At 40.6% G+C, this 23,223-nt stretch overlaps 1 protein-coding gene across 1 annotated transcript in view; it reads right to left on the bottom strand.

The window, feature by feature from the left end:
* Positions 1-296: 296 nt before the first annotated feature.
* Positions 297-23,223, bottom strand: part of BCAS1 (brain enriched myelin associated protein 1) — a gene marked incomplete at both ends in the record, with an annotated part of 53,623 nt that continues 30,696 nt past the window's right edge. The window contains 4 exon segments of the mRNA XM_082007397.1: positions 297-371; positions 5,818-6,084; positions 9,845-9,910; positions 16,247-16,414. Of these exon segments, the coding sequence (XP_081863523.1) occupies positions 297-371; positions 5,818-6,084; positions 9,845-9,910; positions 16,247-16,414 (576 nt within the window).

Raw genomic sequence — 23,223 nt, 5'->3', positions numbered from 1 at the left:
CTGCCATTTATTTAATTCACTGCCACTTTCTTACCTTACATACTCTGCCCTCTATAGACTTAAAATCATCCACGTGACCTTTCTTTAAATATACTACACATTGCTTGATGATCTTGAGAGTTGCTTTCTAACATCGAATGAACAAACCCTGTAAATGATATACCTTCAGTGATACACCAATGTTTGCTTTAGCCTCAGGCATTTGATGACAGCCATGTAAAGGAAAATAATGAGTCATCTCTACTGCAAGGGAGCTTACAGAGAGCTGCTGATCCTTCAGCAGCCAAGTGTATTCATTACTTGGATTTCCCAGCAGGTAGGATAGACACTGGGTCTGTTTGCACTTCCGCATCAGACATCCTTTTGGAACCCTGTGGAATAAGATATAGAAATTTATAAAAATTTTCAAATATTTCAGAACCGTTAAGTCTGGGATTATGTGTTAGAGATTTGCTACCAGATATTTTCCACTCATTTCACCTCTCTGCTTTTCTCAATTTGCCCTGTATTTAATATGCATAAATATACGAGCACCATCTGTATCATAACAACCCCAGAAAGCTACTGCTTGCCACTTTGCCTAAATGTGTTGGTTATTTTCATATAATTTTTCCCAGTCAGCATGGAAAGCAATTATCTTTAGAAACTGGACTAACATACCAGAGACGTGTTGCTGTATACTTGTAGTATCGTAGTTTTGGCATAACTTTCGCTAAAATTTCCCTGGTCTAGACGGTTCACTGAAACCATGCTAAGAGTGCTTCAGGCATGATTAATAGTGTATTATAGCCAGCCTTGGTCTGCACTAAGTTAAAGGAACATTAAATACTTTTATGCATGACAGGTATTTGACAATGTTAGGGTGATAAAGCTTTTTTACACTACAAATATAATTCTCGTTTCGGAACTAGTTCAAGACACTAATCTGGCTTAGATGAAGGAAATGCATAGATCTGGCTATACCAACTAAACTTTTGACTAGTAATTGATAAAAACTTGGCTTTCGTTTGAGATGCTTTGACCTAATTTTACTGTCCTTGAAGCCTTTGAAGCTTCAGAACATGACAGCAAAACAGATCTGCAAACACTGTTTTGGAGGTCACTGTTAATATTGCATAGGATGCCAATCCTGTTTGTAGCCAGATGCCTAAATGATTACATGCTGAACAGAAAAACCAGCATGACAAAGCTAAAGGTGACTGCTATGTGCAGTATAGGAACTGTGCAGAATCATAGGTGAATTGTCCTTTCACACAGTGTGTTTCACACTGGAAACCTGACTCATCACTTCAGGTCACCGTAGGACTGTTCTGCGTCAGACTGGGAGAGTGAAAGATCTCAACCGCTCCTCATCCCTTTCAGGGAAGTAAAAACAGTGGCATTTTTATACTGATTAGACCCCACCTCAACAATATGCTTTTAACTTTTCACCTTTGAAAATTTAAGTATAAAAAAAGAGCAGCCAAAAATCACAATGGACTAAACCAATCCCCTGTCTTTAGCTGTAATCTTGTGCAGTTTAGCTGGCTCCAATGGGTTTGCTTCCGCTCACACCGATGTTGAGCTTGGAAGATGCTCTAGAACAGAATAAAAATTTTTGGCCACTTATATGTTACGTCTTTCATTTGCTGCTACAAAATGTAGTAGTTTCTAATATCCATCAAACAATACCTAATGAGGTAGTCATTCCAAATTTATCCAGCAACCTTAAAAACCTACACACCAGTTAAAAGATTTCCCACATTACAAGAATAATGGAGTCTGTCAGCTGTAGCTGTTCCTGTCTGATGCGTGAAGATATTAAGCAATTTCTAGACTGATCTAGGAAACAAGATGATGCTGTTTGCCATTCTTCCTATAAATGGGTGGAAGGAGGAGTAGAGGAGGCAGAGCTCATCTGAGATAATCACCATTTTTACTCATTTAGCACGTTTGCAGAAATGTCATATGTTATTTGCTTATACTACGGTCTCCCTGCTGCACCCATTTTCAAGGTGGTTGCTGATTAAAGCAGGAAGCTTTCAGGGAGAGTGGCTGATGATTCTTGTTAAACTGGAATTTCCAAGCCTGGTGTGAAATAAAGAACTTTGTTCCTGCCCTTTTAATGGACAAATTCCAGCTCTGCCCTCAGATTCAGAAGCACAGGTACTACCAGCTCACATCTTGCTCTCAGTAACTTTGCATAACCCCTTTCAGTGCAGTGGAAATTGTCTGCATTTGCGAATGCTAAGCTGGAACATATTATTTGGGGCAGAGCACTTTAAAGTGCACACACAGGAATGTCATGGTATTGGAGTATATTTTTTTTCCCAGCTTGTGCTCAGGAGAAGTTTGTGTCAGTATACCAGATAGTCTGATCAGAATAGGTCAGAATAGTTTCCACATGCTAAGAACTCCCAGCTTCTGACAACTTAAGTATGAGTTATTCCAGCTCAGAAAACAATGTCATTAATCTTTTTTTTTCTTTTTCTTTCTAATCTAATCTTTCTAAGACTCACTAAATACCTTTGCATTTTATATAGCTTATAAATTAATCTCTTCCACCATAGGAATAACCACTGGACCTTATCGTCTGCGCTAAAACCACGCAGCCGAGCCATAACGCCATTTGCTTGCATAAGTGGCTCCGTTTGTATCAAAAGTTTCAGCATTTGTTAGCCCGGCTGGGAGCAGACGCGTTCTCGTCAGCTGCATTCCTGCACTATGACATCCTCTCACTCTGTGCCCTTTCCCAGAGGAATCAACAGATTCGGGAGAGAGTGGTGTTAAAATAGCTGCTATTGAAATAGCTCACCAGAATTTAGGAGGAGCTCGGTGGGCACAGGTTGTGTGTCCAGCAAGTTATGTATACAGCAAGTAAGGTCTGCTGGATCCCCTGTTAAACATTCCTGCTTCCATCTTATCAGCAGAAAGCTTAATATTTCTGCTGAATTGTTACCAGATACTTGAGCTGCTATCTTGAAATGGAAATTCTGGCATTGGTTTGTGTGTGATCTAATAGTTTTAGATTAATGATTACACCTTCCTGGGACTTAGTATAATCACCTAGGAGAAGCGTAGATTATTTTTAGAAGCATTGCAGAACTAGGTTTCTTAGGTGTGGGTATATTTGGGATATTCAAAAAGAGGTAGTCTTTTTCTGTAAGAAATTTTCCATATACAGACCTTATTGTTGTGTTTTGGGTTTTGTCTTCCCAGTTCAAAAGCACAGTAAACTGACCAAACCAGCTCTACTGTTATCAAAAACTTCTTTTTTTTTTTTTTCTAAGTGCCATCTTCTGTTAAGAGGAGAGGGAAGCTGTAGGAATACTACTGGCCTCTATAATTGCAACAGAAGATAAGGGACTATACAGCCAAACTGTCTGGCATACTACTCGAGCAAGCAAAAATATCTCACAGAACATCTCTACTTCCTCTACATTTATTCTGCATTTTTTTCCCCAAAAGGTCTTTTTACCTCTTCACAGTCTCCTCTCTTGATCAAAAAGCTTTTTCTTGCCCTTTGAATCAGAGACACCTTTCCTGCCTGCCTCTCTGTCTTTCATGAACTTGTACTTGAAAGCATGTTTCATTGCTAGCTTGCACTTCCTTGTATCTCCCTTTCTGGAATAATTCTAAATTTGTATCTATTGTTAAATTCTATGAAAGATTTTTGGATACAGCTTGGATGAATGACACCAAATTGCACAAAATAAAGTGCAATTGTCAACAGAAAAACCCTTTCTCACACAGTGGCTACAGTGAGAATTCAGACAAAGGAGGGCTGTCAGGGCTTAATTTCAACAAATCTCCAGACCAGAGAAACAAATCTCAATTATCTCCAGAAATAATAGAGGTAGTTAACATTTGCTCCATTTCTAGATAACCTATGCCAGAAAAATGTGGCTGTCTTTCTCCCCTCCAGCTGACGTAAGAGATCTGTTACTATCATCTAAGTGGTTTAAGTAACAGAACCCCTGATTTCACAGCTGGTTGCCAACATCCAGAGCAGGATACAACACCTACACACCATGTGAGCGTGGATCAGATGTTACACACATGCACCAACATTGTCCACAATGGAAATTTCATACAGGATTTGGAGGCAAAGGAGGTGAGGAAAGAAAAGTGCACAGGAGCATGCATGCGTTTGATAACTTCGATCAGCTGGTATAATTCAGAGATACACATAAAACAATACCCTGGCTTTTTCCCATTGTGCTAAGCAAAAAGCTCTCTCCTCTTCACTGGGAGCCAAGATGAGTGGAAGCTGGTGCAAGTTGATAGTTACTCCAGGTGAGCTCCAGGACTTCCTTGCTCCACAAACTACAGAAAAATCCCACTGATTTTGCGGTGGACCAGGATTTTACCCCAGAACAATGGGGTGGAACAGAAAGCAGAAGTGGCTGAACATTTGCTAATCAACATTGTACAAAGTTATTTTTCTTTTGTTCTTAATTCCCCTTTTAATATGGAATTATTTTCGTAATGCAAATCGCCCTCTGTAGGATACATAGTAATTCTGTGAAATGCGTGCAAATTAAACACTTCTTATGATGTGGAAAAAACATCTGCCTCTGAATGAGTCATACTGGTCTGTATGGCAGCCTAACTTTATACCTTGGTGTCCTAATGGGCTGATTTTCAAATCTGCATTACCATTACAATCTATATTGCTTGACTTTTCTTCTTTCAGACCTGGAGATTGCCTAGCTCTTTGTCTTCCCTGACAACCTTAGAAGTAAGCTAGGGAGGAAGGGGGGAAAAAAAAAAGCTGTTTTTCTCTCAGGGGAGCCAGATTGACTAGGAATCACTGCAGGTAACAGACAAATCTGTTTAGGTTCTTTGCATGACTTGAAATTTGTGATGAAGCTGAATTTATACCCAAGGTTTCCAAAAGATGCTAAAAATGACCCCATAGCTCTGTGGATTCATTGCTGTTGTGGCAATATGAGAAAAGAGGAGCAAACTGCATCCTTCCGATTTATTTATAAAAAGCAATGGAAATCTACCCTCTTGCCAAGGCTGGAGAGGTAGTCCCAGGTCTAATCTGTGCTTTTTTTCTACATTGGCCCCTAAATACAGAGAAGGGGAAAAAAAAGTTTCCATCTATTTAATGCTCTGAGGAACCACTAGTTGCATCAGTAACAACAGGCTTTATAGAAACTCAGGTTTTCAGTATGCTGAGTTCTTTCATTTTTACATTTTGGGTTTCAGTGAAGGGGGCATAGCAAATTTAGGGTGAGGTTTAACAAAAAAAGCAGGAAGAAAAAATACTGTATTTTTTGGGGGTGTGCTTTAACTAGTCTATAATTTGATTGCTAACATGGGGTGCTTATCTTGTGACCACTGTGCTGGTTCTCACACAGCCACTGGTCCACCTTGATTTTCTCCTTGCAGGGATTTTCCACCTCGCAGGGATATCCCAGCTGCTCTGAAGCAGCAGCTGAACAGCCATCATGGCTGGCAGGTTACTCTGGTAAACTGGCACCACCTCCCCTTTTCCTTAATAAACACACTGTAATTTGTAGGTGGTTCAGTACCTGCTACAGGCACAGCCGAGTCATCCCTGTAGCCAAGGCACGAACCTCTAAAACAGGGGTGTGGGAGCAATTATAGCTCTCCCATAGTAAACCATACCTGCCTGTGAATCAGTACCCCGAGGCCCAAGTTTTCTTGCCTTTGCCCAAAAATTTGCTGCTGTTTGGACGTACTCCTGGAAGCTGCTTGTGAAGTTGCACTCCGTCAGAGCACAAATCTCACATGGGTAAGAGCTTGCAGGCTGGATGCTTAAATCAGCTGAAAAATGACTAAAAAGATAAGATCAAGTTAACGTACAAGGCCCTTAAAAAACCCTCCGAGTGACTGCCTCTTCTCTGTCTTCTTGAAGGAGGGTTCCTTTGAAGCGTCTCCTCCGTTTTGGATGGAGTCGGTCTCAGCTGCTTGCTGCTCCCTGGAGTCCGGCTGCTCCCTGGGTTCCTGTTTGCCGCCCTTCTGCTTGCTCAGCTCCGCTGTAGACTTCTTGTCTTTTGAACACTCTTTGCTCTTTTGGCCCACAGGTTCACTTTCAGCTGGGGTGACTGGCCTCTCTGTGGAGTTTAATGTCTAAAGCAGTTTCAAACAATGGTTATTTTTAGTGTGAAATGTAAACATTTTGGAAGGCGATCCGTAAATATATTAAAAAATGAAAGGCCACCTGGCAGGGAGAAATCCTGCTGTCCAACAGGTTTTCATTTACTGAGTTTGGGACAGACTCCTGCAGCCTTGACTCAGGGAAGGACCCCCAGGGAGCCAACAGAATTACTTACAAGAGCGAAGACTGCAAGATGAAACCATCGCTGCATAGACTTGCTTTATTTACATATACCTCTATGCTGAAGGTGTTTTAGGAGGCAGAGAATGTGCATGGCAAGATGCACAGTCATAAGCATGCACTGCCAACACTCCCCCAGCTTTTGCATCCCAGGTTGTCAAAGCACCCAAAAAGCGCAAGGGAAAGATTTGGAAGAGAAAAGAAGTAAAAGACGCCATAAAGCAAAGGATAAAACCAACTTCGCTATAAAACTGAAACACCTCACCAAAAAATTATCAACATAGGGTTTAGCTATGGAAGGCCACATTTCATAGAAAACATCACCTCCAAGTGCAGGAGAAGAGATAGCAAATATTCCAAAGACAAACACAACGATAGAGCACCTATTTATAGTAAAGGAAAAGATTCTGAAACTCAGAGAAGCATGGGATGTGGTTGAAGTCCCCAGGAGAAAAATCATATCTGGCAAACAAAGGATAAGACAATGAAACTGTCACTGTTTGCAGAGTAGCAAACGACTAGATCAGGTTTTGCAAGGAAATCTGTTTGCAAATGGATTTTTTTTTCTTATGAAAAAAATCATATTACCTTATTTATTAATGTAATAATTAAAAGAGCACACAAATTTGCCATGTTGAAAAGCTGGAAATCTTACCTCTGCCCTCAGGGCACAGCCCAGAGGTTAATGCTCCATAATTTTTCCAGCTTTGGGGGTTTTACCATTAATCTTGAAATATTTGGTGTTATTCTAAAGGCCTAGGTTTATATGCTTACGTGACAAGCTTAGCTTTCATTAAAAACAAGAACACTTTTAGATATCATGATTTCAGAGAAAAACCTGAAAGCAGAAACTCTAGAGAAACAGAATGCAAATATACCTCTCGTATCTATTTAAAAAAACCCTCAAGCCACTCTAATTTTGGGGAAACAAGAATGAGAGGGGGTAGCAATACTACCTCTGGCCTTTTTCACTTGATTCACCTTTCTTCCCACACAATCTTAAAAAAACCCCCACATTTAAATTGCAGAACCTGCAACCATTTAATAAATTCAGTCTTGACCAGTAGGCTTAAGTTCTCAACAAAATATGTGCTTGTATTTAACTGCTTCCTTTTCCAAAGGACAGACGTATGTGGGTCTTACATCTGGATTTGTCTGCTTTCAGACTTAAACAATACAGTGGTGAAGCCAGCCTTTGCTCTAGTTCTGCAGGAGATACTTGAAGACAGCAGATAAAACCCGGAGATACAGGTGATCAGTAGCCCCATACACCACGGAGAGACACCATCTGAGTGTCAATAATTTATTAAAGCAAATACAATAACGTCGGAGCACAGGAGACCCGTCGCCTGGGGCACACTACCCGTGTCTTGTTCACCCCACTGGAGGAGAGGGGCCTGCATGGATGGACTTTCGAGTGCCCAGGTGATGCAGGAGCTCTCCCAGTGCAAGGACAAACAGAACTTCATAAAACCAAATTTAATTCTGTCTCTTTCTTTCTGACTCATCTGAACTATCAGACGGGAAGCTCTCAGTTGCTGGCCCCATCGGTTATTTTGACAAGATCCCTCTTACTCGTATTTGCCTTAGCTCGCTTTTGCAATGTTTCTCTTTGGTACAACTGCAAATGAGCACATCCAATTAAAAAATAACCACAGCACCCAAAATACAGCTATGAGATTGGATACGTCTGAGTTCAAAGGTGCCGGAACAACTTCTAACCCTTATTAACACCCTGTGAAATCTGTGGGTTTACTCCGTGGGTGTAAAATTAGAGTCGAGTTTTCCTCACCACACGCGTTTGATTGTGTAGGTGCCTGGTAGTTACAGCTGAAGCCGAGCGGGATGCACGGGGCTATTTCTGCGAGCGGGGTTGGGCCTTTGATGTTAGTCAAACAAAACACTTTAAAAAATATTCATAATACATTTTCCAGGCAAAATAAGAGAAAAAATTCCAATCAGATAATCTCTTTGAGGTGTTTCATATTAACCTTGAAAGGCAGGAAATTGGCATATTTTATATTGATGGGAGCAGCTCAGGAAATACAAAGTGAAGTCTATGAATAATGAAACATGTTAATGTTTCTTTTTCTAAAGGGTGATCTGCACCTGACAGATTGCTTTTACTCTCTCAACATTAACAGTGCCACTGGGGGCGGGGGGGGAAGATAAAAGCGGATAGTATTTTTCCCCATCACGTTACAGGAGACCTTAATCCAAGGCTGCTTTTTAAGCGTAAAAGGCAGACCCCTAAATTTCCACAGATTTTAGATCAGTGTTGTAATATATTTGTGTAGCGTACAGAATGGCAGTGATGAAAAGTGAAGAATCACAGCATTCCAGAGATGTGATAGCATAACTTAAGGAGATCATTTCACAGAAGTTCTAAAAAAGGAAAAAGTCAGCAGCAGACACAGTCTCCCTTGAGGTCTTCTGTGTAATAAAACTGCTAATTTACACCAGTGCAAACAAGACAAGAAGGAAGACTAATAAGTTGATTTAAAAAAATGGAAGGAAACTGGCTGATGATTAAAATAATAAAATAATAAAAAGTAGATCCTGGACTGTAACTTTCAGTCACTTACCCAGACAATTTCACAAAGCTCTTGTACGAAATAAGGAATAAATATCATAAGACAAGACCTTCTATATTTGCGATGCTTGCAGAGAAATAATTCACAAAGATTAACCTTAGTATCACAGGACATCATGAAAATAGGAAGAGCGAGAAAATAATTTCACTATTAATGAAAAAAGGGAAATAAAACCAGAAATTTGGAAAGGTCAGTTTTCAGTAGAACTTCATTTCTGCTCTCCGGTTAAAGGAAACCCTATGTCTATACACAGAACCCGTGTTTTATCTCTCATTACTGAATATAATTATTCTGGATATCTTTACTTGCAACAGATGAGGGTCTGACTCTCAGAAAAGGTAACAGTATTTGTATTTCTAATGAAAAAGTTCTGAAGCATTTTTAAAGCCATAAAGAATATAATGTAAAGGTCACATCCAAAGTTGTGGTTTAGTTTTTATGAACATAGAATGAAAGAAACAAAAACAGAATAAGAAAAAAAATATTTTCATGGCTTTTGTTAAATTGCAGTGAACTGTTTTCATTCTCACTTTCATTTCTCTTCTGTAGTTTCCACCTAAATGATCCTTTCCTCACCAGACAAGTAAATCAACAAAGTAAAAATTATTCTAGCTGTGTGGATTTAGTTTCATTGCCTAAGCCAAAGTACATGCAGAAAGTAAAATAACAGCAAGAGATATAGGAATAAAATTGAACATAAAAACATGAATTATTTTAAGGACAGGAACACACCTGGAAAAAAGCTTTTTTAAAAAATTCTGAATGTGACACTTTAGAATCTTGATTAATAGTATGAGTAGGTAAAATAAACAAATAAGTAAAGAAATATGTAAATATATGAAGCTCAGTGAGCATGTAGCACTTTTCTTTCAGTGATTTTTACATTTCAAAAGCTAGACTTGTATGGAAGTAGGTGACAACAACCCATCACCAAAAGATGAAAAATCCAGGCACTTACTTGGTGACTGGGGCTTGGGCCATTTACCTCTTCTGAACTGGTTGTCCCTCCATCACCCTTGACTGACTAAAATAACAAAGGATTATAGGACTTCTAACTGGGTTCCTGTTGGAGCATTAGTTTAATATGAAAACACACATGAACCAAAAAATGCAAGGTTTGATTTAAGGATACTCTTTACAACACTAAAACAAAACCAGACATTTCAGAAACCCTACCAATATTTTTGAAAGACCCGCATCTCCAAGGTAGATTTTTGCTAGTTCTTTTCTACGTGAAGCGATTGTCTCTTGCAAGACAATTTTCCCATTAAGGCCTGAGAAATATGAATGAGGTCTCAGTGGACCAGAGATCATATCAGCCAGCCAACAAGACAGTGCTATCAGCCCTGCCACAGTAGTTTTCTAGGAAAAAGCTTTTGCTTGCTTTTCAGAGACAAACCTGTCTTATAAGATCTAGTGGGACTTCCTTTCTATTTAACCATCATACTAAGTGCATATCCTGTGAATAATTAAAACCCACTCAGCTTTATAGATACATTTTTATATTTTATCATCAGCATCCATTTTTCCAAATTTTTGCTTTCCAGTTTATGCCTTCTCTATATATACATCTAAGTAATGGCCCTTCTTGGTACCCACTCTTCCCAGCTGGGACGATCAGAGCAGACCCTGAGGCTTTAGCACTGGCAGGTCATTCAGAGCAAACCTTGACCCTGAAATATGTTTTTAAGGTACAATCTCCTGTTTTTATTTAGATTTAAAAATGAGAAAAACCTGTTTGACAAAACTAGCTCAAGCAGTAAATGTGGCAAGATTTGTGACAATCAGATTAAGGTTTAGTTAAAGTTAATACTATAAAAGAAACAAAAAGAATGGTATGTGCATTTTTAATTAAAAAACATGTTAGACAATGCAACATGGTATTCTCCTGGGTACCATATAAGCCACAGAGCTTAGCAGTAGAGCATAAAATAAACTCCAGAATTTCAAAGTGCCCAAATTTAAATGTCATTTTTCATTGCATAAGTTCAATGGAAACAATGAAAGGATGTGACTTTTGTTCTAAAGATAGATCAGGCGGATTTGCGGTTTTCTGCAGCTTGTAGATTTGTTACTTGAAGCACAACAGTATCAGCTTGATTCTACGTATGGTGTTATTGCAAGGGCCTGTTTCAGTCTCTGATTTTCCTGTAAAACCACAGAAAATCAATATGTAGGAGCAGCATGATAGAAAACTAAACCACTCCGTGACAATTCATTACATGCCACTAATTGTGGGAAAAATTCTCTTTCTGGAGCATGCCACTGCTCAGTCTCTTGCGTGTTTATGCTCGTGACTCTTTATCTGTGTAAGAGGTTGCAGAAATGGAGGGGAGGAAGCACAGTGTGGTCTGTCTTAACATTACAGGATAGAAACTCAGTCCAGAGTGTATGAAGATGTATTGTGATAAGACCTAGTTTGCATTTCTATTTCAGTAAGTCTTTAAATGCCTTCAGAAAAAAAGTTTATACTATAACAGCAACGACTTTGTTACCTTTTTCCCCCTAAAAAAAGAAAAATAAAAAAAGCTCTGCTTTAGCCACCCTTCAGTAATCCACCTCTTTTTCTTTTTTTACCAGAACATAAATAACAGGTCTAAATAGGTCTTTGCCTAGACAAAGTTCCCTCTTGCCTTCAGTGCGGCATCTATGTGACGATCACACGGATTTCTCTCCAGAGCACTGCTGACCTCTTCTCCTCGCCTTTGGTCGTTTAGGATTTCTGCTTTCTGCGGCAATAAGGGTGGATCAGCATGTGGGGACAGGCAATAGACTTGCTACGTTTTCATGAATAATGAAGGGAAACTGAGGTAGGACAACATGGAATAGTTATTCTTGATTCCAAATGCTGTTTATTACCTAAAAGTTTATTTACATGGGGAAGTAGGTCAGCACAGACACTGCAGACAATTTGGAAGTAATCTTTTTTGTTATTCCAGAAAGATATATTCTCCTTGGGAACATCTTCATTAATCCAGAAATGGGACATTTTATTTACAGAGACCACACTGACCGCTATCTCAGACCAACTGTGCTGCCAAGTCAACTTCCCACCTGAGGACAAAGGCTACAACCTCAGTTTACAATTGGTAATTCTGCTCATTCTGATGAAAAAAAATACCATTTCACACCCTTCTTATCTCCACAAAATATCTTAAAACAGACATTTGGAAGGATTTATCTTACCTAGCTTTGCATCTGTTTATATTCTATGGAGAAAAGCAGGAACTTTCAGGGCTCACATCATCTGACATGTCCTAGATCCCAAGGGGCTCTCAGACCTGCTGGCCACTACTCAGTGCCTTTAAAGGGAACATGGGGTGACTAGCACAGGTGTAGCCATTTCTATCAAGACATCTGCATTGGGTCTGATGTATCCCACCCTGTAAATAATAAGATAGCTATTTGATTTTGATTAATGAGGCATGAATTACTTTAATCTGGAAGCACAGGATTTCATATTCATGTAGGTGTGGCTTAGTTAGATGAAAGAGCAGTGGTATTTCTTCATCTCTTATTGAACCACAGGGTTTTAAACCAATACTTGATATCTTTCTATAATTTCCCAACAGCTTTTATAGCATGTTAGCTCTCTCCTATTTTAACCACAGCACTGACTTTTGTGACCTTTACAACTGCAAAGAGTTAATCACAAATAAGAAGGGACACCTGTACTGAGCAAGTCAACAGCCTTCGAGGTACACACTGCCATTTCCAAAGTAAATGACTCCTAGTTCTCGCAATGTCTATCCTTGTGTCAACAGTGGCGACCGACTATAGTGTTATGGATCTAAATGCCTACCTGCTATTGGCCTGCGCTTGTGCTCTCTGAGCAGAATATGTCAAAATTGAGGCACATGGGGAATAACTGACTTGCCTGTCTGAGGCTCACAATAGACTGAAATAGAATTAAACTTAATTTCTGTGTCCCAGTCTTGAATCCTAAGATAGGCTACTTTTTCTTAAGCACCTGGGTAGTTGACCTGTGTAACATAACTGTGGATGTTATCAGAATATCTTGGGATCATCTTCTGCAGGCAGAAGAGGAATCCAGTAAACAATCATATTAATGTAAAATTAAAAGTCAGTCTCTTTCAGCAGCCACAGCAATAATCCATCTATTGCCAGAATGGAGACTAAACAATAAAGCAAATCAGTAAACAGGAGCCTCAGTTTTATCAAAGAAGTCCTGCCACATTCCTTTTCACCGACAAGCACAGTTTGTTTCAGAGACCGTAAGTACTCGTGCTTGCTGAGATCCTATCTCACAGGAATTCATGGCCCGCTCCCTCTGCAAGAAGGCAGGAGGAGTGCTCCAAGAGGACCTGCTGGATGAGTCAGTGACCAGCATCACATGGACGGCGTGGTTTGTACAGGCTCTGATGCCACTTCAAGGCATTTCCTACACCTCCAGGAGCCTCCTGCCCCAGGGTCACCTGTGGGAGATGGAACACCACAAGGTACATTTAGGCATCAGCTGAGGTTTGTCCGGATTTGCAAGTGAAATGCAAACAGATGCAAGCACATGAAGATATCGGTTTATCCCCAGTGGTTCCAGTAACAGGTGCTAATGACCGAGTTCCTCACACAGGTAGAAAGCACAGGGGGATGGTCTAGATGTCAGGCCCTTTGCTTTGCTCCTCAAATGTACGTTCACGCTGTGGCCAGCGCTGCAGCATAGGCTCTCATATGTCTGAATTAGTTTTAAATTAACTAGCATTAGTATGAACAGCACACTAATAACATTAGCATGAGGACTAGGGAGGCCGCAAATGGCAGCTCCCCAAAATGTGCAAATTACTCAGCTCTGAGGTCTACAGTGCCAGAATTACGCTGCTAGTGCTAAATACGTGAGTTAGCTATTGCAAAGCTGGCTCGGGAATTCCTCCACTTTATGGCTGTTCCTGTAGAGTAGCCAGACCTCAAGAGAAAACTACAGTGGAAATGGACCTTTTCTGAGTGGAAATTTTACCTTCCAGTACACAGTCTGCCAGAATAGCTATTCTGAGCAAAAGGGCCCTCTAACACATCTCTCCAGTACTCCTCTCAGCTCCACGGCACTTGGAGATTCCCCACCTTTTCCATGCGAGAACATCAAGCCTGTGTTGGAGTCTTAAACATTTCATGCATTTTCAGCACTCACCATTAGTTTTCAAAAGCTTTACAAAACCTAGTTGTTTAGCAGTGGCTTAAAATCCTTGTGTCTGCCTTAGGAATCAGAAATACTGATTGACCAGTTGGCATGAAGCTCTAGGGCAGCTGCACGGAACAGCATGGCAGCCATCCAGTAATGCAAAAGTTATTCAGAGTAAACAGCCTGGGACATACTTCAAGGACAATAAATATATTAAAACAATCCATGATCTGTCTGGAAATTGATAGCCAAAACTAGAGCAGATGAATAATAAAAGTTTCAAAAAGCTGCAAAACCAGTTACACAGTTAATACAATTCTGTTTCCCATGGGGGTAGATGTTTGCCTACATACTAGTTCTGTCTTTCTAGGCTGAAATCTGGATTAAACCCCTGCTCCGATTACAGCAGAGTTACATCTACTGCTTTTAACACAGCTCTCTCTTCTTCCGTGGTGACTGAGTGTAGAACAGCTTTATTTTTTTAAATGTTGCTTTTTTTTTTTTTTTGGGTTAAGTGACGTGATTTGAAGTCATAGCTGCCACAGACACCAGTGCTTGATGCACCTTGCTTCTGAGTCACCTCCTGCATGGCTAGCATGTGCCATAGTGACAAGCCTCTATGCAGGATGACAACAAGTCCCCTTGGATTTAGGAATAAGGTTGAGATTTTTCGAAACTAATCTTGTAAAATCCTATGTGGAATTAAAGGCACATTGGGCGTACAGTTCTTGGCTGGTATTAAGAGTTTTAGCAGAATAGCTGTGTAGTAAAGTAACTGAAGAACAAAAGGTAAATGCACCCATCATGGGTTGAGCTGAGGCTAACAAACAACTGAAAATAAAAGAAACACCAATCTTTTGGAAACAAAAAATAAATCAGGATTTGGGTTGTGGTGTGTGTCTTCTACGCTCTGGCTCACAAATTTTAACCTTTGACAATGTGACTGTTCACAGCTGTATGTACCAGCATGTACCTGTGAGCAGACAACCTGGGCCATTTATTACATCGTGTTATAAGAAACTATGTTTTTCACATTTTAATGTATAAGCTACTCTGGCACCCACACCATGTAGCTGCCTGAAAATAAACCAGCATTGATTAAAAATAGAAACCTTCCATACACATTTGTAAACCTTGCCAAAATAGACCAATTGCTATATAAATCCTCAAGGCCTGCTACAATTTTAATCAGAGAAGTGTTAGTTCTAGACTTGGATTATTTTCTTTCTTGGTCACTTTTCTAGAGTCTTGAGAAATAGTGTCTGGCTGTCGTTTGTACACAAATCCATCAGGAGAGCTTCCTACCTATCACCACAAGATTATACCAGCCACCTTATCACCTCAGTGGTTTCCTTCTTCCCTCCAGTCTTCTTCCGGGAAGGAGGATTAGATTCTGCTTTGTGCCTTTCTTTTTTCCATGTACTGTACATCTTTGAAGCAGCAATTGTATCCCTTTACGTGCCAGTTCAGCAAACCTATGTAAGCTGCCAAAAAAAGGTTTTGCTACTGAAAACATGACTCCCTGAAGCAAGCGCAGGACTGGATGGCGGTGCGGTGCACGTTGGGCGCTGCCGAGGCAAACGGCAGATGGTTTCCTCCAGGAACAAGAGTCCCCTTGGATTTAGGAGTAAGGTTGAGATTTCTCCAAACCGACTAATTCTCTAAAACCCTATGTGGAAGGCACATTGGGCGCACCATTCTTGGCTGACATTAAGAATTTCGGCAGAGCGGCTGCGCAGTAAAGTAACTCCGAAGAACAAAAAGTAAACGCACCCATCGTGGGTTGAGCTGAGGCTAACAAACAACTCAAAATAAAAGAAACGCCAGCCTTTTGGAAGTCAAAAATAAGCGAGGATTCGGGCGACGCCTGCTCCTGCGCCCGTCGGAACCGCAACGCCACGCCGCGGGCCCCGAGGCGGCAGGGGGCGACGCCGAGCGCTGGGCCGAGGCCCCCGGGCCGCCCGGTGCCGCCGCGGGGGGGCAGGCGCCGCCGAGGGCCCAGGCAGCCCCGGGGCAGTTCCCGGGCCAGCCGCGAGAGGGGGCTGCAGAACGCGGAACGCGCGTGGGGCGGCGCGGCCCGCTCCCCCCACGGCCACGCCGCTGGCCTGGGCCGCGGGTTCGGTCCCGCAGTCTTACCGCCCGCAAAAGATTTTTTTTCCCAAGAATCACCTCCCGCGGCCTCGCAGCGAACGCAGCGCCCAGCTGGCACTCGCGGGTCTCGCTTACCAGTTTAAAAAACTTCCTCAGGTTTGCCTTGGGGGTTTTACTTTCTTCTCTCCTCGGTTTCGCTTCTGCAGCTTCTGGGCTGCCGCTTTCGTCCTTGGCAGGAGCCGCAGCTTCTAGAGACGCATCTGCTTTTTCACTGCTCCCCACCTCTGCCTCTTCCGACGTGTTCTGCGGTTATTTTGGGCAAACGTTAAGAAAGTGGAAAAAAGCATGAAGGCCTAATCAGTGAGGTGTTTGTTTTTTTAAGAGGTTACAACCCAAGTGCTTCCGCAATACAGGAATTTAGTACATGAGGAGCAAACGTGACATGAAAGCAACGTCAGCGTCACTGTACAGGTTTCCTCAGGAGTTGATTCATCCCAATTCAAAAAAGTACACAAGCTGGGAGGGTTTTAAGCACTTGTTTAAACTGAAGAAAAAGCCTTTCTTCAATTGCACTACGAGCTCCCAAACACAATAATTTATCTTTGATTATGATTTTAAAAGATAACTTAAAATCACTTGCACTTACAATAGCACGTGCCATGAGTAGATGACACTCAGATAAAACCAGTAAAAGAGAGAAAGATCACACCCAGGAGCTTGCACACGAAAGAAAGAGTAGGATGAAGTAATTAAAACACACCATGCAATTTATTAATCATTAAAACTCCGTTTAGCACCCTTAGAGTGTGAAATACAGAAGGTACAAGGTCCCAGCCACAGCATTCCCAGGCTGGTCGCATTCACGGCCCTTGCTCCTCTTCCCAGTTGCAAAGATATAAAATGACTTCTTGATGTACAAGGTAGTTAAGTAGCTCATCTATTACTTCACTTAATCCCACGGGTCACAGTCACCCTCTTTGATAGTGATGACCCTCATTTGTGTTCAGGCAAAGCTGCTGGGTGCTCAGCAACGTCGCCTTTGTAGAAGGAGTTTGGGTCCCACTGTGCTTTTGTGAACTACTGGGAAGTTCCTTCTATTATAACAGTACTTTAACCACAGGCATGCAGTTTGTAAATTCCTCTGAAATATGGAACCCCAGAAGATTTATTGATTAATCTCCTGCATGCCTCATTCCACAGCCTTCTCAAGGCTATCCTGGGAATGCTCGGTGTGTTTAATGAACAAGACGACCTGTGCAGTGCAGAGTGTGCAAACTGGAGGCACATTTCTGCTGTGGGAGGTGGAGGCACAAGCTGGGCAGGAGGCTGAGCATGCATTTCTTAGCTGACTCTTCTGCCCTGGTAAATATGGTAAATAACATTCTTCTGTGCCCTCAAGAACTACTAATTAATTCCCATCCCATTGTAATTTCATAAAGAAGTATATTCCTTTTGGCCATAAAAAGAAGCTCTTATGCTAAGAGCCAGGTAATTTGACCTGAAGCAAGCCCTTTATCATTTTGCAGCTTATTGCAGAAAGGCACAGAACCTCGTAAGAGCAGGATAAGTTGCGCACTCAGCCTCCAGTATGGAATCAAATAGAAGCAGTTACCCTAGGTGTTGGCATTTCAGCACGTGCTGCTGCTGCTTAAAAACACAGCATAGTTACAGCTGAAATGTATGCTATAGGAAAGAACTGATGTAACTAAGTCTCAATTATTTATATTTCACAATTTTTACATGTACTTACAGGAACTCACATGTAATGCAGACTCTTAGTTATTTTGTCCAAATTTTAGCCACATGAACATGAGAACAATTTAAAAGATAACACCAAAGATTCTCTGCAGCCCCAGATCCTGACTCAGAGTGGCAAGAAAGGATGCCTCCTCCAGCAGCAGCTTAAAGTACTACTGCCCTCATATACTTTCCTAATTGCCTTCAGCTCAGTGATTCCTATGTAGTATCTTTAGTTTAATAGCCCTTGATGTTTTTTTTTTCCTACAGAAATTTAGCTAAATAACTTCTGAATTGATATAAGTTCCTGACATCCAGCAGCATCCTGTGGCAAAGAATCCTACAGCTAAAGAATGTTTGTTGTTTTTTTTTTTTTAAGTACTTACTTTGTTTGTCACTATATAATTTCATTTGATACTCTACTGCTTTTAGTTTGAGCAACAACTTATTTTTCCTGTTCACTTTTTATGTTATGTTACAGTAGTCATTCTGTATGCCACTGTCATCTTCCTTTCCACCAACTCCTTTCTGAGCCAAAAAAAAAAAACCCCTAATTTATGTAGTTCTCAATACAGAAGCTATTCAATATATTTATGCATTTTTCTCTCAGTAGAGAGAAAACTACCTGTCATTCCTTTTGAGTTGGGGGGACCCTACATGCAAGATGGGGACTCACCATGAACTTCTACAGGAACATGAGAGATTTTGCTTTGCTCTTTACTCCTCTTTTGTGGCAGAAACAAGCATTTTGGGGGTAGGTTAGGAGGGAGAATAATGATGAGGGAATAAATATTCCTCATCCCCTGCTGCCTGAGATGACTGCAGCACAGCCTCCTTCCCCATGGAATTGTAGATTTAATTTATATTTATGAACATTTTGGAGATAATCAATCTATAATAATTTTAATCTATATTTCTGCCTATTCACACATACATATAATCAATTCACCATCTATTTGCTTGAAGGAAATGATTCATTGCATGAGTTGACACAGTGGCTCAATAAAGCAGCAGCCTAGCTTCTGGGAGCTCATCATTCAAAGATTACAGTTTGGGATCATATTACTGCTATGCTGTTACAGCTGCAACCCTAATGAGTTTTGTCTCTCAAGCTATGTCTATGCAATGGCCTTAGTGTCACTACTGATAACAAATGCATCCTGGGGTGAGATGCCAAACTCTGAAAAGCACTGTCTATTTAAATAAAGAAAAGAGCTAAGTCATAGTCAACTATTCAGAGAGATTGATTTAAAGTAATCAGTGACTTTTTGTACGTTTCTTGATGGCTTCCTTGGGAGGCTTTAAAAAAGTTTAAATCCTGTTTTAGAATACCTTATTTTTACTTTTTTTTTTTAAATTTCAATACCCAATGTACCTATGCAGTTACTTTAATTTGGTACTATTAGGCGTAACAAGGTTGTTGCAGAAGTTACATGTTGTTTTGTTTGAGATTTTAGGTTTGCTATTAAAAATTTTATGATATATTTATTATAATTAACTCCAGGAATCATTCCTGTATATCCACCTCCCTCTCTAAGACTGAATTAACTGATGCTGAAGATATTCTCTTATGATTTTGTGATCTCAAATGTATCTCTGGAGGCCTAGTGCAACCTCCCGCCCAAAGCTGAGCTTTTAGTATCTCCAAGGCTGCAGGTTCCACAACTGCCATGCAATCAGATCAGGGTATTCAGATATGCTGAGAGAAAAGGAAACTCTAGAGACATCACAAAATCCTCTCAGATAAAACTGATCAAGGTGGCAGATTCTTGGAGACGGATGACACACGACCATGGTATATTGTGTACTTCAGAGATGCAGAGAACGCCTGTGCATGGCCTTTCAGTCAAAGGGAAAACCCCTTTCAGCTAAGAAGGTTTTCTGACATACTTTTAAGAACAGAGTTTTTAATTTTTGTTCCTGTTTCCCCTAAGAAACTGGAAGAAAAGTTTCCTTTTGTGCATTCAAGAGAATTACCGAGGTGTTTCTGGCAGGAACTGAAAGTGTAATAGGAGGAGTTTGACAAAGATAAAAAAATATCCATAAACTTTGAATGATGTTACATTAACCTAAACAGTTCTCTAGAGCAATGGGCTAAGTTGCTTTTTTACTTCATCTGGAAGAAAGACAAAAATGGTATCAAGACTTGTGGCTAGTTTTAGGATGAAACTGCAGTTTGTAGATAATAATAATTTGCAAACAGCCCAGCTCTATCAGCTTCCTGGGTCTTTAATGCATAAGCATGCTCATAAATGTAATTAATCACCCTATACCTGTAAATTGCATCAACTGAGGTTGCTGGATTCGTGGGTCCAAAATCTGCTTCCAGTTTCCTTAGACACAAATTGTAATAAGTTCAGCCTAAGTCAGCAGCTATTGTTATGCACCACAGAGAGTATTTTACGTTTTACTAGGCTCTTTGTTTCACTATGTTTGGGAAGCATTCTTCCTTCTCTTACATGATGGTGTCTCTAGTTTTCCCCCAGTAATAAGCTTATTTAAAACAGTCACGGTGGAAAGTTTGCGTCTACTCTTTGCATCTTCTTCTGGTTCTTGTTTTGGGGAACTATTATGATACTATTTTCTTATCCAGGTTCCTGACCATACAAACTGTCTCCTTAGAGTGTAACTTATTTTGTGACCTGGATAACTTTGATAGGAGTTTTCCTTTTGCTTGCTGCATCTTTCCGCAAAATCGAGGTAAACATTGTACCCTGCTTTGATCTTGTGCTAGAGTCTGAACGGGCACTCTCCACTGCGTTTCATCAGGCTCAAGGAACCGTTCTTCTTTTTCCTGGGTCATGCCTTCTTTATGAATCAGATTTTCTTTTAGCTTAACAATATATATGAGAGATGACCTTTTGCTCAGGACATTTCCACTTAAAAGAGCAGCCGTGCTTGGGTTCTGTTCCTGCCGCTCACAGACTCACAGGCAGGAAGCAGAGAGGGTTAGAGACATTAACCCACCTTCCTGCCCTCCTTTGCCCGTGCGAAGGCGATGAGGTTGCTGCAGGTGAGGTAGCTCAGCTTCAGCCATCAACATGCTCGCGGACCTCCACGCTGAAGCCCCCGGTGACCTACAGCTGCTGCCTGAAGGTGCCACTCAGCACATCCCGAGCTCTAACAGCTCAAACTGCTAACCAGTTAGTACTAACCCATCAGCTCGTGGTTAAGCCATCATGGTCTGTGAACAGCCCAGGAGCGTGGTTCTGACTCACGAGTCCCAGTGGTCTTATTCGCTGGCTTGAGGAGGTTAAGCCTGGTTAAGCAGGTTGAGGTTAACCCCCTTCCTGCTGTCAGCTATGCCAGCAGTCAGGCTGTGAAATGGCCCCCAAAAGCCCATTGCTTATTGTCCTCCTCAATCCCTCAAGAAGGGGCATTCTCGTTGAAGTTTCTTCATCCATTTACCCAGCAAAAAATGGCCAGAATCTCCTGCCCTCCTGGTAAATTCCAGGTAAACTGCTCCCAGCCTGGAATATACGGGAACTTGATAAATGCCAAAACTGGCCAGGATTTATCTCACACTCCACCCAAATCTTTATCTTTGCTTTCCTATGGCAGGGTATGGTTGCAGGCTCAGCAATATAAGGTGTTATTCTGCTTCCCTTAATAGCTAACTGGTTTGCTGTTTGCATTGTCAGTGCATAAATGCCCCTCAGTAGAAAGGTTTTTCTGTGTTTGTATGGCAACAGAATTGCAACAGCTTAAAATTCTAGCTTTTAAAAAATATATCCACTTTTACAGATAATTCACAGAGCAGTCTAAATAATACTCCCTCAATCACTTTCATCCATCATTTACTAGCATGCTTTGATCAGATACAAACGAACTGTCATGTTTCTCTACCCCGATCAGATATCTACAAGGTCTTGAAAACCAGGTTTCCAACACAAATATGTGAAATTACTATCTGTAATTTTCTATTAATACTCCCTAGTATTTGAAAAAAATGCTGGTATGACAAACACTTGAGTAACAGTTATGAAAATTCTCATGCAGATGATCAGGAAATGGGGAAAATACAGTCAAAGTGGTTTCCATCTAAGGAGTTGAATAAAAATTTTATTTCTTTTTCTTTTACATGTTTATTTGTCTGGAGTCAGAGCAGCAGCATTAACTGCAATGTGATGACAGGCACTTCATTAGCTTTACTTTGAAGTGAAAGCTCATCAGAAGATAGAAGAGAGACTGCACGGAAAGAGAGAAGTTAGATCTGAATCCTGGTTCTATTCAGTGTTGTGGTTGCTATTTGTTAGTTCGACAGAAAAAGCTACACGACTGAATTTTACACCTATTTGGAACAGTCGCTAGCTTTGATTCTCTATCCTAGCAAAAGGGCAGTACATGAAGAGTGCCAGAAAGAGAGATAAAATCACTGAAAAAGGCAGAATCCCAAACCAAGCTGAGTTTGAGGCTAACCTGTAGTCTAAGGACTTTTTTTTATGCATCCATCCTAATTTTCTTTTTTTTAGCTTCACGCTGCCTGGGTCACCAAGGTCTTTCATCAAAGGAAATATAATATTATTCTCTGTCAAGGAAATCCAGTAACGCAACATCACCCCTTTATAGGTAAAGATTCACTGCTCAAGCAGGCAGATTTTTTTTTTAAATCCTTAGGACCAAATTCAGTTATCTACCGCAGAAATTTACTTCAGAAAACTTGCAAAAACATTCGGTCTTGGGACGATGACAGACCCAAGGAGTTCTAACTAAGCAGAAATAACCTCATTTTAGAAAGTTAAAAGTCAGATTTCACATACTATTGTAGTTCAGTGCATTTGGGGAAATGATTTAACTAACCCTTAATATTTTTGGTAGCCACCAAAACCTGCTCAGAGTTGTAGAGAGCTCTCTACACTTTCCATTCACTGATGTAAGTAGCTATTTTAAGTGATGAAGTAGGATAAATTAAACCCAATGTCATGAACAAACAGAAGTGAAAGACAGAATTTTGGTACAAGGTTTATACCCTTGAGATGTTTGAGATCCCAGAACTTCATGTGAAGATTGTTGTAAGGTTAAAAAGACACAGGGTAGTTACCTAGACCTAGTTTAACTTAGCTACGAGATATGGGGAGCTGGTGTTCACCGTGAGCAGAGCCTACATTATACAGAGCAGTAAAATATCTATAGCTACACTGGTTTGGGTTAATCTTTCAAAATAAGGTTTTGAAATCTTACCAAAACCTTATCGGAGTCAGGTTGTTTTTTTTTTTTTTTTAAACCAACCATTGCTACCAATCACTCCTCACCAGGAGTGATTTTTCACTATTTTTCTGCATGAGAACTTTCCCTTCTTACATGCCTTTTCTTTCTTTCTCAAATACACAAAAGGCCTTGTTACTTCATTATGAAAATACTGAACTTCAGACCAG

Source organism: Phaethon aethereus, assembly GCF_964289735.1.
Source record: "Phaethon aethereus genome assembly, chromosome: 16".
In the NCBI taxonomy this organism is placed as follows: Eukaryota; Metazoa; Chordata; class Aves; order Phaethontiformes; family Phaethontidae; genus Phaethon; species Phaethon aethereus.
The sequence above is the reverse complement of the archived record's forward strand: the minus strand, read 5'-3'. Positions and strand labels throughout refer to the sequence as shown.